The following is a 16409-nucleotide window of genomic DNA, read 5'->3' as shown; positions in this document are numbered from 1 at the left end:
GGGAGAAAAAACTAAGTTTATTCACCCTAGTTATAGCCCTCATATGACTGAAGAATAATAATAATGCATGGAAAGAAATTCCTGTGTAAATAAGTTGTTCTCAAACAATGAAAGGAAATTTCATTTATTTTTAAGGCTTTCTTTAACTTCATCAAGCATGAGGCACATGACTGAGCAGAATGCTACTGGTGAACAAAATGGAGAATACCACCATGTCCTTTTTTTGAGAGCTGCAGAGTGTCAGATCACCGTCCTCAGTGGGAGTGGAGGCCGAGATGCGTCTTCAGGTACTCATACGTAATGTAGCTTATGCAGACGGACGGAATGGCTTTGATCATGTTGGCAGTGAATCCACGGTAGAAACCGGGCAAACCATCCTTGGTCAGAATATTCCAGAAGTATTCTCTCAGTCTTGGTTTTCCCTTTCCCTTTTCAATCACTAACAATCAAATAAAAGAAAACTCAATTTCAAATTTAACTCGAAAATTGTCCCACTGGGTTTTGTGATAAAAGATTTTTATTCAGTTCTGCTGACTTTGCACAACAGGTACCCAAGATCTGAAGTTACTGTTAGATACTGTGTATTGAAGCAGCTGTTAGAGAGTAGAAGACACAAGAACAAAACAGAAGCAGGAATAGACAATCTGGCACCTCCATTTAATGCAATTGTAGCTGATCTACACTGAATTCTACTTCTTAATCAGATACTATAGGCTTCAATCCTTGATCTTTCAAAAGTTTATCAACTTCCACCTTAAATACTTACAGTGATGTAGCCTTTACAACCCTCTGGATCCTACATTGCCCACTTTTTTAAGAATGAAGGAGAAATATCATAGAAACATAGAAAACCTACAGCACAATACAGGTCCTTCAGCCCACAAAGCTGTGCCAAACATGTCCTTACATTAGAACTACCTAGGCTTACTCATAGCCCTCTATTTTCCTAAGCTCCATGTACCTATCTAGAAGTCTCTTAAAAGACCCTATCATTTCCACCTCCACTACTGCCATCGGCAGCCCATTCCACAATTTATTCTAAGGGTTGTGGACATCCTCAATTGCCTTTTACACAGTGGTGGTGCACCAATTTTCCAAACTACTGCAGTCTTTATTACAATCTATTATTGCAATCTGTTATTACAGTCTTTTATTGCAGTCTATTAGTGCTGTTAGGTAGGTGGTTCCAAGTGTGTGGCCTGACTACAATGAAGGAATGGCCAATTTATTGACAAATCAGAACAATCCGTGAGTTAGAGATCGTTACATCCAAGCACCTGCTATCTTTAACCTCCTAGGTAGTGGAAGCTGCAGGTTTAAGGTGAGTGAGCAAGTATGTGCATATGTTCGGGGTTGGCAGAGAGTCTGATGGAAATTTGTCATCGAATGCCTGAAAATATCTTTGGAGACTACTGCCTCAAACGTGAGGAACAGGATATCCTCATGCACTCACTAAGACCACATCACTGGACCCAAACTAGTGGATGCATTGCTGTAAATCTGAGCTTCAGTGGTCCAACTAAGTCACCTTGTAGGGGGCAGGCCTGCTTTACAATAAAACTAATGTAGCATGCATTTTTTTATGTTTCCTCTGAAGGGCAAGTCCAGCTAATTTTTCCCACGGTAAGGGTTAACTTTATTTGCCATATACACGCAATGGCTGCTTTATTAGGTAAACCTACTCATTAATGTAAATATCCAATCAGCCAATCATGTGGCAGCAACTCAATGCATAAAAGCATTCACGCAAGGTCAAGATATTCAGCTGTTGTTCAGACCAAATAACAGAAAAAGGAAGAAATGTGATCTAAGTGACTTTGACCGTGGAATGATTGCTCATGTTAGAAGTGGTGGTTTGAGAATCTCAGGAACTGCTGATCTCGAGAGGACTAGAACTTAAAAGCAAGGATGTAACGCTGAGGCACTGGTTAGGTCTCACTTGGACTATTATGAGCAGTTTGGGCCCTTTATCTAAGGAAGGATGTGCTGACATTGGAGAGGGTTCAGAGGAGGTTCACAAGAATGAAAGGGTGATTGTATGAGGAGCATTTCATTGTCTGAGCCTGTACTCACTGGAATTTAGAAGAATCAGGGAGGATCTCATTAAAACCTGTCGAACCTTGAAAGGTATAGATGCAATGTATGTGGAGAGAATGTTTCCTATAATGAGAGAGTCTAGAACCACAGGACACAGCCTCACAATAGAGGGACGCCAAATTGGAACAGAGATGAGGAGGAATTTCTTTAGCTGGAGGGTGGTGAATCTGTGGAATTCATTGCCACAGGTGGCTGCGGAGGCCAGATCACTGGGTGTATTTAAGATGGAGATTGATAGGTTCTTGATTAGTCAGGGGGGTGAAAGGTTATGGGAGAAGGCAGGAGAATGGGGTTGACAGAGGCAAATGTATCAGCCATGTTGAAGTGGCAGACCAGACTCGATGGGCTGAATGGCCTAATTCTGCTCCTCTCTCAAAATACATACATATACTGTATGTACACAGTGGTGCTTGAAAATTTGTGAACCCTGTAGAGTTTTCCCTAGTTTTGCAATAAATATGACCTAAAATGTGATCAGATCTTCACACAAGTCCTAAAGCTAGATAAAGAGAACCCAATTAAATAAATAACACCAAAAATATTATACTTGTTCATTTATTTATTGAGAAAAATCATCCAATATTACACGTATTTGTTGGAAAAAGTATGTGAACCTTTGCCTTCAGTAACTGGTGTGACCCCTTGTATAGCAATAACTTCAACCAAACACTTCCGGTAACTGTCGATCAGTTCTGCACATCGGCTTGGAGGAACTTTAGGCCATTCCCCCTTACTAAACAGCTTCAACTCTGGGATGTCGGTGGGCCTCCTTGCATGAACTGCTTGCTTCAGGTCCTTCCACAACATTTCTATAGGATTAAGATTAGGACCTTGAGTCAGCTAATCCAAAACACAAATTTTCTTCTTTTTAAGCCATTCTGTTGTTGATTTATTCTTGTCTTTCAAATCATTGCCTTGTTGCATTATCCAACTTCTATTAAACTCAGCTGATGGATTGCTACCCTGACATTCCACTGTAAAATGTCTTGATACAATTTTGAATTCATTGCTCCCTCAATGATTGCAAGCTATACAGGCCCTAAGGCAGCAAAGCAGCTCCAAACCATGATGCTTCTTCAACCATATTTCACAGCTGAGATGAGGTTTTGGTGTTGGTGTGAAGTACCTTTTTTCCTCCCAACATAGCAAAGTGTATTGCTGCCAAAGAATTCAACTTTTGTCTCATCTGTCCACAGAACATTGTCCAAGAAGCATTGTAGAACATCCAGGTGGTCTTTTGCAAACTTGAGACGTGCAGCAATGTTTTTTTTGGAGAGCTGTGGTATCCTTCCATGAACACCATTCTTATTCTGTGTTTTTCTTACAGTGGACACGTGAACAGAGTAAGTTCTAGAAATTTCAGCAGATCTTTTGCTATTACCCTTGGGCTCTTTTTCATCTCCTTCAGCATTGCACATTATGCTCTTGGTGTGATCTTCACAGGATGTCCACTCCTACGAAGAGTAGCAACAATACTAGATTTCTTCCATTTGTAGACAATTTCTCTTACTGTGGACTGATGAACACTCAGGTCTTTAGAAAAGCTTTTGTAGCCTTTTCCAGCTTCATGCATCTCTACAATTCTTCTTCTAAGGTCCTCTGAAAGTTGTTTTGTTCGAAGCCTGGTGCACATAAACAGATCTTTCTTGAGAAGAGCAGGCTCTGTCAGTAACCTGACTTTTTGTGTTTTCTTCATAGGGCAAGGTACCTCTACAACCCACACCTCCAATCTCATCTCATTGATTGGAGCCAACTGACTCCAAATAGCTTCTGTAGAAGGCATTACCCCGGAGGTTCACATACTTTTTCTAACAAATACATGTAATATCAGATAATTTTTCTCAATAAATAAATGAACAAGTATAATGTTTTTGTGTTATTTGTTGAATTAGGTTCTCTTTATCTAGTTTTAGGACTTACGTGAAGATCTAATCACATTTTAGGTCATATTTATGCAGAAATAGAGAAAATTCTACAGGGTTCACAGACACTATACTGCTGCCACAAAACAACAAATTTCATGCCTTGCAGTATGTCAGTGATAATGGAAAGTGAGGTTTGCCTGAACATTATCAATGGCACGGGCCAAATGGCCTCAACTAGTGCCTAAAACTTCTATGAATCTTCACTGCTTAACTGACTGAAAACTAAACCAAGGCTACTTTAGTGAAGAACAGGTGCTATATAAATACAAATCTCTCTTGTTACACACAAAATGCCAAACTAAAAGTCAGTGTGTGATCTGTAACTCACTGTTCCTTGCCTTGCTCACCTTCTGCCTGCATCTGAGTGTGCAGCACCAACAATGGGTAACCGGCAAACTGACCAACTACATTGGAAGCTGAGGCACTGGCCACCACCAGCAAGATGTTGGGCTTCTCGTTGCCTGTGGTGTACCTCTGTATCCATAAGTTCTTCAGAGTCTGCAGGAACAAAATTAGGACTCTTTAAAATTAAAACACAGCATTCCTGGGGGTGGAAGGTACAGTGAGGAGTATTAATTATGTGCTCTGTAAAGCTATAATACTGTATATAGGAGCATAATTAGGCCATTTGAGCCAGGAGGTCTGCTCTGCCATTTCATCATGGCTGATCCATTTTTCCTCTCAGCCCCAATCTCCTGCCTTCTCCCCATATCCCTTCATGCCTTGATTAATCAAGAATCTATCCACCTCTGCCTGAAATATACCCAATGACTTGACCTCCACAGCCACCTGTGGCAACGAATTCCACAGATTCACCACTCTCTGGCTGAAGGAATTCCTCCTCATTTCCCTGATAAAAGGATGCCCCTCCATTTTCAGGCTGTGTCCTCTGGTCTTAGTCTCCCACACTAGAGGAAACATCCTCTCCACATCCAATCTATTGAGGCCTTTCAATATTTGATAGATTTCAATGTCATTCTTCTGAATTCCAGTAAGTAGAGGCCCAGAGCCATCAAATGCTCCTCATATGACAAGACATTCGTCCCAAAATAATTTTCATGAACCTCCTCTGAACCCTCTCCAATGACAGCACATCCTTTCTTAGATAAAGGGCTCAAAACTGCTCACAAAACTCCCAGTGGGGCCTCACCAGTACAGCGTCATCATTACATCCTTGCTTTTATATTCTAGTCATCCTGAAATGAACGCTAACATAGCATTTGCCTTCCTCACCACTGACACAACCTACAAATTAATCTTTAGGGAATCCTGCACAAGGACTTCTAAGTCCCTTTGCAACTCAGATTTTTAAATTTTGTCTCCATTTAGAAAATAGTCCACACTTTTATTATTAGAATCAACTTTAAGTGCCACATACAGTACATTTACATGTATTATGAATTTGCTGTGGTGTTTTGGCACAACTTGCAACAATAAACAACATTCAATGCTAATAAGAATAATGATTTATATAAAAATAAACTTTGATGTTAAAAGCAGATATGGAATTAAATGTGCATAATTACATAAATATCACCATGTATTAGCAATGTAAACAGCATTATAAAAAGTGGTTTGAAGTGTTTACAGTGCAGTGTGGAGACTGTGATAATAGACAAGTGCTGGGGGGGTGGGGAGCTAGAATGGTTAATCAGACGGTTGCCTAGGAGATAAAAAACTTTTTTAAGATACCATGAAGTTTTAGTTTGAATAGCCTTAGAGTACTTTCCAGAAGGGAGCCTTTGGAAAAGTTAATTTGCTGGGTGGATAGTGCCCACAATTCTTCCTACCCACTTCTTCGTCCTGGACACATACAGAGACTTTCAGCTGACCTGACAGTTCACTGTAGTTTTCATATATTTTTAGAGGAGGCTGCATCAAACCATCCAGCAGTGGCTGAAGTGACGATACTCTCCATGAGGACAATGCTACCTTCCAACATGGAAGGTGGGAATCAAGAAACAAGTTTAGTCTCAACGGTAGAAAATACTATAAAATGTAACAATATGCATTTATTTATATTGTGGCGACCCACTTTCTGACACCCACGAACCGGCTCACGAAACAGGGCGCGCAGGCAGAGGGCAGGCAGCAAAAAGGGCGGGAACGGGAAGGCTTTAAAGCGGGCCGCCAAGTTTGAATAAACCTCTTTCATCGCAACTCCAACTCACCGACTCCGTGTGGTTATTCTAGCGCTGTGTGTAGCACATCGCTACAATTGGTGACCCCGACGGCCCAAACGATATTTGGACCAGAGAAGACTGACGCTGCATCTGTTCACGCAGTTTCGTTAAAACTGCCAAGCTTCTGGACGCTGCGACTCCATTTATGGTTCGAACAAGCAGAAGCACAATTCCACATTCGGCAGATAACCTCGGAGTCCACTCGCTACTACTACATGCTGAGCTCCCTCGACCAGGAGACTGCTGCACAAGTTGAGGAGTTTATACAGTCGCCCCCGGAGGACGGCAAATACACAGCATTCAAAACCCTGCTCATATTTAATACCTTAGAAATAATATTGAAAATATCTCTCCAAAAAGTTTCCAAAGCAGGGCAAGACCAAAACATATGAGTTAAAGAGGCTATCTGCCCCGAACATCTATCACAGAAAGGATTAATATGCGAGTAAAAACACGCTAACTTATCTTTGGACATATGTGCTCTATGAACCACTTTAAATTGAATTAGGGAATGTTTAGCACAAATAGAGGAAGTATTAACTAATTGTAAAATCTGCCCCCAATCATCCACAGAAATGGTAAGCCCCAATTCCTGTTCCCAATCTACCCTAATCTTATCAAATGGAGCTTTCCTAAGTTTCATAATAATATTATAAATCATAGCCGATGCACCTTTCTGACATGGATTAAGGTTAATTATCTCTCCTCACCCTATTACTGCTATCTTTGGACTACCTAAAATTTCTAGTAATCTTTCCCCTTCAGCCCGTAGAATGATTGCATTTCTTACTTTAATGGCGAAAAGATGTATTTTACAACATTGGAAAGAGCTTAATGCTCCAACTACCTTTTTTTGGTTTTCTCAGACGATTTTATGTTTGAATTTGGAGAAAATTAGAAGTAACCTTTATGATTCTTCATTTAAATTTGAACAGATTTGGGGACCTTTTATTTGATATTTTCATTTAATGTAATATTTACCCTTCTTGTTTTTTTTTCACTGTTTTTAATGGAGGTCGGGATTGAGGACGTGATTTTAAGTTTAACTCTGTTTGGTTTCAAGTTAGCCCATTGCTTTGCTTTGCTTTTAGTTAGCTGCACGGTGGGTTTTTTTTGGGGTTTTTTTTTTTCTTTTTTTTTCCATTGATATATATAAAATTTAGTATACTATTATGTTATCTTGGTTTCTTATGTTTAAATTACATTGTAGTAATTTCTTTTTGGTATTGATATCTTTTGGAATTTTATTATACTTTAACATTGTATTAATGTTTATATGGCTTACCTTTTTTGTATACTTAATCAATAAAAAGATTTAAAAAGAAAAGAAAGAAAACCCTGCTCATAAGGACTTTCGGGCTCTCACGGCGCGAACGAGCACGCCGCTTAATGCACCTGGATGGTTTGGGAGACAGGCCGCCGTCAGCATTAATGAACGAGATGCTGGCCCTGGCTGAAGGACACAAACCCTGCCTCATGTTTGAGCAGGCGTTCCTAGAGCAACTGCCCGAGGACATATGCCTGCTGCTGTCCGACGCAGATTTCAGCAACCCCCGGGAGGTGGCGGCCCGAGCAGATGTGCTGTGGAATGCCAGGAAAGAGAGAGGGGCATCCGTCGCACAGATCACCAAGCCGCGTGCCCAACGACAGACCAGACCGGGCCCAGCAGCAGAGCCTACAAAACCCGGCGACGGGAGTGAGGAGCCCAACGAACAATGGTGTTTCTACCACCAGCGGTGGGGAACGGAGACCCGCCGCTGCAGACCGCCCTGCAAATTCCCAGGAAACGCCAAGGCCCAGCCGCTGCCGATCGCTACGGCGGCTGGCCATCAGGACATCTGGGACAAGCAGTCGGGACGCCGCTTTTTGGTCGACACCGGAGCGGAGATCAGCGTCTTACCTCCAACGAGATACGACACCCGCAACAGAGAACCGGGACCCACCCTGAGGGCCGCTAATGGCAGCACAATACGAACCTACGGCACCCACACGGTGCGGCTACAGTTCAGCTCCAGCCGGTTCACGTGGGACTTCACACTGGCCGCCGTGGCCCAACCACTGCTGGGGGCAGATTTTCTACGAGCCCACAGCCTGCTGGTCGACTTGCAAGGGAAGCGATTAGTCCACGCCAAGACTTTTCAAACGTTCTCCCTGGGTGAAGCACAGTTGCCAGCCCCACACCTGGACTCCATCACGCTGTCCGACGATGAATTCACCAGGGTCCTGGCGGATTTCCCGTCAGTACTGACACCGCAGTTCACGGCAGCCATGCCCAGACACGGAGTACAGCACCACATCCCAACCCAGGGACCACCCCTCCATGCCCGTGCTCGAAGGCTTCCCCTGGTCAAACTCCGACTGGCGAAGGAGGAGTTCAAGAAGATGGAGGAATTAGGGATCATACGACAGTCCGACAGCCCATGGGCCTCCCCCCTTCACATGGTGCCCAAGGCAACGGGGGGCTGGAGACCATGCGGTGACTACCGCAGACTGAACGAGGCTACAACGCCAGACCGCTACCCTGTGCTGCACATTCAAGACTTCGCAGCAAACCTACACGGCGCAAGGATCTTTTCCAAGGTAGACCTCGTCCGGGGATACCATCAAATCCCTGTACATCCGGACGACATCCCCAAAACAGCACTTATCACCCCGTTCGGACTTTTCGAATTCCTCCGAATGCTGTTTGGTCTAAAGAATGCCGCACAGACTTTCCAGCGGCTAATGGACGCGGTGGGACGCGACCTGGACTTTGCATTCATCTATTTGGACGACATCCTCATAGCCAGCAGTAGTCGGCAGGAGCAGCTGTCCCACCTCCGCCAGCTCTACTCCCGCCTGAGTGAATTCGGCCTTACAATCAATCTAGCCAAATGCCAGTTCGGACTCGACACCATCGACTTCCTGGGCCACAGGATTACTAAAGACGGGGCAACCCCGCTGCCCGCCAAGGTAGACGCGGTCCGCCACTTCCCCCGACCCAACACAATCAAAGGCTTACAGGAATTCGTGGGTATGGTGAATTTCTACCACCGTTTCCTCCCCTCAGCAGCCCAAACCATGCGCCCCTTGTTCACTCTAATGTCGGGTAAGGGCAAGGACATTACCTGGAACGAAGAGGCCGCAACCGCTTTCGTTAAAACCAAAGAAGCCTTGGCAAACGCCGCGATGCTAGTGCACCCCAGAACGGACGTTCCTACTGCCCTCACGGTGGACGCATCCAACACAGCAGTCGATGGAGTGCTGGAACAACTCATCGAGGGTCGCTGGCAACCTCTGGCGTTCTTCAGCAAACACCTACGACCACCCGAACTCAAATACAGTGCTTTCGACCGGGAGCTATTGGCACTATACCTGGCAATCCGGCATTTCAGGTACTTCTTAGAAGGTAGGCCCTTCACCGCGTTCACACACCACAAACCGCTTACCTTTGCGTTCACTAAGGTGTCCAACCCCTGGTCATCCCGCCAGCAGCGACATCTGTCCTACATCTCCGAATACACGACGGACATCCGGCATGTCTCGGGAAAGGACAACGTCGTGGCAGACGCACTTTCCAGACCTACCATACAGGCCCTGTCCCAGGGGGTGGACTATGCAGCGCTGGCAGAGGCACAGCAGGCAGACGCTGAGATCCCCAGTTACAGGACTGCAGTCTCCGGTTTGCAGCTCCAAGGCCTCCCCGTAGGCCCAGGTGAGAGGACCCTACTATGTGACGTAGCTACTGGCCAACCCCGCCCCGTCGTCCCAGCAGCCTGGCGCCGGCGGGTGTTCGAATCCATTCACAACTTAGCGCACCCCTCCATCAGGACAACTGTCCGGCTGGTCTCCAACAGGTTCGTGTGGCATGGACTGCGTAAACAGGTCAGTGAATGGGCCAAAACGTGCACGCAGTGCCAAACGGCCAAGGTGCAGCGGCACCCGCCGGAGGTTCGACCACATCCATGTGGATATCGTGGGGCCCCTGCCAGTGTCACGAGGAGCGCGGTACCTCCTAACTATGATAGACCGGTTCACCAGATGGCCAGAGGCAGTCCCGCTCAGCGACACCACCTCCGAATCCTGCACCCGAGCACTGATCGCAACCTGGGTAGCACGCTTTGGGGTACCGGCCCACATTACCTCCGACAGGGGCGCCCAGTTCACCTCCAGCCTGTGGTCGGCTATGGCCAGACTTTTAGGAACACAGCTACACCACACAACTGCCTACCACCCACAGTCGAACGGACTAGTGGAGCGCTTCCACCGTCACCTGAAATCGGCTCTCATGGCCCGCCTGGAGGGGCCTAACTGGGTGGACAAACTTCCCTGGGTCCTGCTCGGAATCCGCACGGCGCCCAAAGAGGATCTACACACCTCGTCGGCCGAGTTGGTGTACGGCGCGCCCCTGGTCGTCCCAGGAGAGTTCATACCAGCCCCAAGGGGGCAAGAGGAAGAACCCACAGCAGTCCTGGACAGACTACGGGAGAGGCTCGGTAACCTGGCCCCCATACCCACTTCACAGCACGGACAGAGCCCGACCTGCGTACCCAAAGAACTGCAGAACTGTAAGTTTCTTTTTGTACGACGGGGCGGACACCGGGCACCGCTACAGCGGCCCTACGAGGGGCCGTTTAAGGTGATCAGGAACAACGGGTCCACGTTCGTGCTGGACATTGGGGGGAGAGAGGAGGTTTTCATGGTGGACCGACTCAAACCGGCCCATGTGGACTTGGTGCAACCGGTCCAGGCTCAGGCACCGCGGCGCAGGGGCAGACCTCCCAAACAGAGGCCGATCCAGACTGTGGACACTGGGGGAGGTATCGCCGGTTCTTGGGGGGGGGGGGTTATGTGGCGACCCACTTTCTGACACCCACGAACCGGCTCACGAAACAGCGCGCGCAGGCAGAGGGCAGGCAGCAAAAAGGGCGGGAATGGGAAGGCTTTAAAGCGGGCCGCGAAGTTTGAATGAACCTCTTTCATCGCAACTCCAACTCACCGACTCCGTGTGGTTATTCTAGCGCTGTGTGTAGCACATCGCTACAATATAATATTTTTATCACTTGTAAAATAAATACGGTAATCAGACACACACTGATATAAATTATATGAAGTATTATGACTAAAAGTTTGGTTGTGAGGGAGCAGAAAGGGCAATGGGGTAGAAAGATAATTCAGAATCACTGACATATGTATAATATACGCTGGTTTGTGATAGCTGTATAGTGAAAGACATAAAAATATTTTTACGAGTTACAAGAAAAAATAAATAGAGGAAAAGGGGAATTGAGAGGTAGTATTCATGGATCGTTCAAAACTCTGATAGCAAAGAGGAAGGAGCTGTTCCTAAAAAGTCAAGGACCAGACAACAGAACACACGGCCATCAACTGTGGGGCAACAGAAGGCAAGAAGCCAAAGGCTTGGAGAATACAAAAAATAAAGAGTAGAGCATCTGGCCCTCAAGTACACCCTGTCATTCGATATGATCCTGTTGCACTGCCCCAGGACCCCAACTTCTTTTCTATGTCAGTTCCCCAGGCACCAAGTTCTCCAATTCTTCAAAAGGATATTCACCTTCTCTTTAAATATTTTGAATAATATAGCCTCCACAGAGTAGTGCAATTTAAAAAAAAATCAGACATTCGACACCCTTTGTGAGAAGAGACAAGCAAAAGCTTTTTCTTAAAGGAAGTGAAAGGGAGAAGGGGCAGAACCAAGTAAGGTTTCCATTTTAAATGACCATCCCCTATCTAATGAAGTCCTTTGTTCAAGACACAAGATCAAGAGGGTTAATAGAACTAGAAGAGCCTGAATCTATATTTAGACTAGACAAATCAAATGAGTAAAAATGTTGAGACGCTGCATGAGAAATGAGAGGAAAGGGGAAACAGTGCCACTGTGTAGCAGTATGTAAGAAGGTGGGATAGGAGGAACTAGATGGGAAGATAGATCTGCATGGTACGCTGAACAGGAGGATTAGATCCCATGGAAACCAGGGACAGCTAGTTAAGTGGATTCAAAAGAGGCTCAGAGGTGGAAGCAGAGGGTAGAGGTTTTTCTCAGAATGGAGGCTGTTGACAAGTGGTGTGCCTCAAAGGTCAGTGTTGGGAGCCTTGTTACTCGTTATTGATATAAATTACTTAGATGCAAGTGCAAAAGGCTTGATTGGTAAGTTTGCGGATGGCACATTAGGTGCCGCTGATCATGAAGAAGATTATCGCAGATTACAGGGGGTTCCTGTTCAGTTCAGGAAGTGGGCCAAAGAGTGGCATATGGATTTAAATAGACATAAGTGTGAGGTGATGTATTTTTGAAAGTCAAACCAGTGCAAGACTTATAATATAAATGGTAAGGAACTTGGGAGTGTAATGGAACAGAAGTACATATATAAAATGCTGGAGGAACTCAGCAGGCCAGGCAGCATCTATGGAAAAAAAGTACAGTCGACGTTTCGGGCCGAGACCCTTCAACAGGACTGGAGAAAGAAGGATGAGGAGTAGATTGAAAAGGTGGGGGGAAGATAGTGATAAGCACCAGGTGATAGGTGAAACCGGGAGGGGGAGGGATGAAGTAAAGAGCTGGGAAGTTGATTGGTGAAACAATACAGAGCTGGAGAAGGGGGAGTCTAACTGGAGAGGACAGAAAGCCATGGAAGAAAGAAAAGAGGGGAAGAACACCAGAGAGAGATGATGGACAGGCAAGGAGATAAGGTGAGAGAGAAAGGGGATGGGAAATGGTGAAGGGGCCATTACCAGAAGTTCAAGAAATCGATGTTCATGCCATCAGGTTGGAGGCTACCCATTACTTATGGAAATGTCCCCCCAAGCAGTGTTGGGCAATATCAGTGTACAACAAACTGAGGGGCAGCTTTTGATGAGACCAAGGTTAGGTGGTGTGGTAGCCCATGTACAACAGTAAAAGGCAAGCTGAGAATGAAATCAGGCACTGGCTTTTCTGCTATGCTGTCAAAGGCTAGTGTCCGTACATATACTTTAAAAACATATTTAAATGATTGTACAGCAGTTTAGAGCAACGATGAAATGGGTTGCTTTTAGAAATTCGTTCTTTCATTTTCCTCATGGCTAACTCGGAAGTTCAGTCTGTATCTCCTTGTGACATGGAGTATCAAAGCCTTAATAAATTAATGCAAGTTATTCATCACAAACATTTTCACAACTGGCTAAAAATCATACAAACACTAACCTCATACACGGCCAGGTCTATACCAGCATATGGAATGATCCCCATGATATTTGGAACATAGCCTCTGAAGAAGGTGGAAAAACCCTCATACATGAAAATGTTCCTGACATGGGCATAGAGTTCTCTCGGTTCTCCAGTCCTTCGCAGCATCATTCTGGTTTTCAGCACCTAGGGGATGCAAGGTGAATTGCAGAATATTTAATTCCAAAGTGCAGCAACACACATTGCTTGAAATGGTTGGGTCAAACAGCAATCAAATTTCAGGTCAATGAATTCTCACTGGATGAGGAGAAATAAAAATAAAAACAATTTTTATTTGATCGTATTGGAGATTGGAGAAGAAGGGTATGAACTAAAGTCTGTGACTGGATACAAGACAATTAATTAAAATGGAGGTCGGGGGACAAAGATTGGTCAAGGGAGGTAATGGGAGAAGCAGAATCCTTAACTGAAATTGCAAAAGGAAAATATGTAGGTATTAGAAAACTAACTGAAGTGCTGATTATCTGCAAGTCCTGATCTCAAGATTAAGAACAAGGCAATCTGAAGGACCTGGTTCTGTGCTGTATGACTATGACCAGAATGTGCTACAATGAAATGTCAGGCATTACTCCTCAATATTCCTGTTGAACGACCTTGGATGCAGGATGTAAGAGGACAGAGTAGTGCTGGGATGGTGAATTAAAGATATAGTTGACCAGAAGCTCAGCTTCATACATAGTCAGAGGAAGGTGTTTTTCAAAGGCAGGCAATCAATGTGTGATTTGTCTCCCCTGAGTAAAAGGAGACAGAAAACTGCATCTATCATCTCCAGCAGTTCCTTCCATTATTGTCAGGAAATTCAGGATTTCTGTTCAAGTATGTGAAAATACAGAAGTCCTCAAACTTCCTGAGAGTTGCTCACCCAGAGATTACATGACTATGGTCTAGCATAAGACTCCACAGTAATCAAGCAGCCAATTGTCAACCTGCTGTGATTTCTGAACTATTGTCACTAGAAATCTGACTGTGAACGAACTCCTAGTCTCACAACTCCACTCACTTCTTTTGCTGTGAAGGACACGGTTACTTGTCTGTACAAAGTATGAGGAGTTATGTCTCAGTTAATTTACATCTAGAAAAATAAAAATTCATTCAAATGTTATGAATTTATTTTCTTGTCTAGTGTTTGTGTTTTTTTATTATTACTTTCAATAGTTTGAATGTCTTTGCATGCTTCTGAATGTCAGAGGCCTTCACAAACATTTAAACAGTTTGGTCAACTTTGGGTTTTGAGTTAACCATCCATCAGGACATTTTGGGGTACTGGGTCCATTCTGGCAACAACTGGTGGCGTTAAGAGCTGGATTCCACAAACTGATCTGGCGCTAGTTTGGAGGATGAAGTTGCAACTTGCAAGCCTAGTGTACCCCAGAGGTCCCAGCTATGAAATTCCAATCCATTAGTTCTCTTAAGTGTTCAAATGTTTATTTGAAAGTCAGTCTCTCAATAGCTTTCAAAAGGGATGGCAATTACCACAAGTTCAAACCACATTTTATTCGGCATCAGTGGAAAAAATCCTCCAACTGATGTCCTTCCATGTGCTGAATTCATTCATTTGGTACCAACAAATCCGCTACATGCAAGTCTGCCAAAAATTGTAAGCCGAAGTACTTAAATCACAAAACCATGAGGCAAGTTGCATCACAGTCAGGTATGGAAACACCGAGGCCCGAGAATGTAAAACCTACAAACTGTGGTGGTTACAGCCCAGTTCATCACAGGAAACATCCTCCCCACCGATGAGCACATCTACAAAGAGCACTGCCACAAGAAAGCAGCATCCATCATCAAGGACCCCTACTATCCAGGCCATGCCATCATAAGGAGGTGCAAGAGCCTTAGGTGCCACACTACCAGTTACAGGAACAGTTATTACCCCTCAAACATCAGGCTCCTGAACCAGTGTGGACATAGTCATTCACAACATTGAACTGATCATTTAACACAAACTTTGGACTCATTTTCAAGGACACTACAACATGTTCTAATTTTTTATTCATTAATTATTATTATTATTAATTTTTTCTCAGCTCAAGCTGGTACAGGCATAGCCAAGCATGCTCATTTGTCAATTCCTGGGAACTTTCAGACTATTCTAAAGGTGTTTAGTATTGTGGCTTTCTGAAGATTTACATAGATATTACTGTATAGCCCTAAAAAGGCTGTTGTGTAGTTCCCTGGGATGATAGCAGTTGTAGATATTACTATTGTGACAATGTATACCTTGTTCATGTTCCAAAGTCTTTCAATTTCCTCTTTCAAGTTAGGATATCTCTAGTGTTTTTCACTTACTGATTTCTGTAAGTTGTGTGTGTTTGGAATCAATTAACTTAGTTGTTTTTGCTTGTTTATCCTGTATTGTTATGTCCAGATGGTTATTATCTGTTACAACTGATCGGTCATCACTTAATTTGTGATATTCCGACTCTAAAACTGGATTAGGCTTGTATTTATAGTACAGTGTGATTTCACTTAAGACTGTATTTCAAAGCAAGATTTTAATGTTATTGTTATTATGAGTACTTTTTTATTTTTGTATTTGCACTATTTGTCAGTATTTGTGTAATTTTTCATTGATTCTATTGTACTTGGTTCTACTGAGAATGCTTGCTGGTGTTTACTGTTTACCTAACACGAGCTCTGCAGCACAATACTACATTTTACCCATCGCTAAGACAGACAGACTAAGACTTCTGTCCAATACAAAAGTTACCATTGAGCTAAGGTTTATAGATTAGAACATGTGCTTTAGGCGAGATTTTTTATAGTTTGAAATACATATTGAATAAATAACTATATTCAAATGATAGTTATGATTAGCACCAAAATGCAAGAACAAGGTGAAAATTGGCAGCAAAAGTACGTGTAATGAATTTTTTGAGTTCTGTATGACTGCAGGTAACTAGCTATAATGTACTGTGAAAAGTTGTGAAGGGGGCGGGGTCCCAAGTAGAACCGAAACTAAGACCATCCTGTGTC

General features: G+C 44.1%; 1 protein-coding gene across 1 annotated transcript in view; it reads right to left on the bottom strand.

Moving 5' to 3' along the window:
* Positions 1 to 254: 254 nt before the first annotated feature.
* The window catches only part of LOC134358172 (calcium-binding mitochondrial carrier protein SCaMC-2-like), a 36087-nt gene continuing 19932 nt past the window's right edge, over positions 255 to 16409 (bottom strand). The window contains exons 8-10 of the mRNA XM_063070174.1: positions 13389 to 13556; positions 4370 to 4520; positions 255 to 439 (exon numbers count right to left, since the gene is read on the bottom strand). Coding sequence (XP_062926244.1) covers positions 255 to 439; positions 4370 to 4520; positions 13389 to 13556 — 504 coding nt within the window. The remainder of the gene's footprint in view (positions 440 to 4369; positions 4521 to 13388; positions 13557 to 16409) is intronic.

The sequence above is a fragment of the Mobula hypostoma genome, chromosome 18 (genome assembly GCF_963921235.1).
Source record: "Mobula hypostoma chromosome 18, sMobHyp1.1, whole genome shotgun sequence".
In the NCBI taxonomy this organism is placed as follows: domain Eukaryota; kingdom Metazoa; phylum Chordata; class Chondrichthyes; order Myliobatiformes; family Myliobatidae; genus Mobula; species Mobula hypostoma.
The sequence above is the reverse complement of the archived record's forward strand: the minus strand, read 5'-3'. Positions and strand labels throughout refer to the sequence as shown.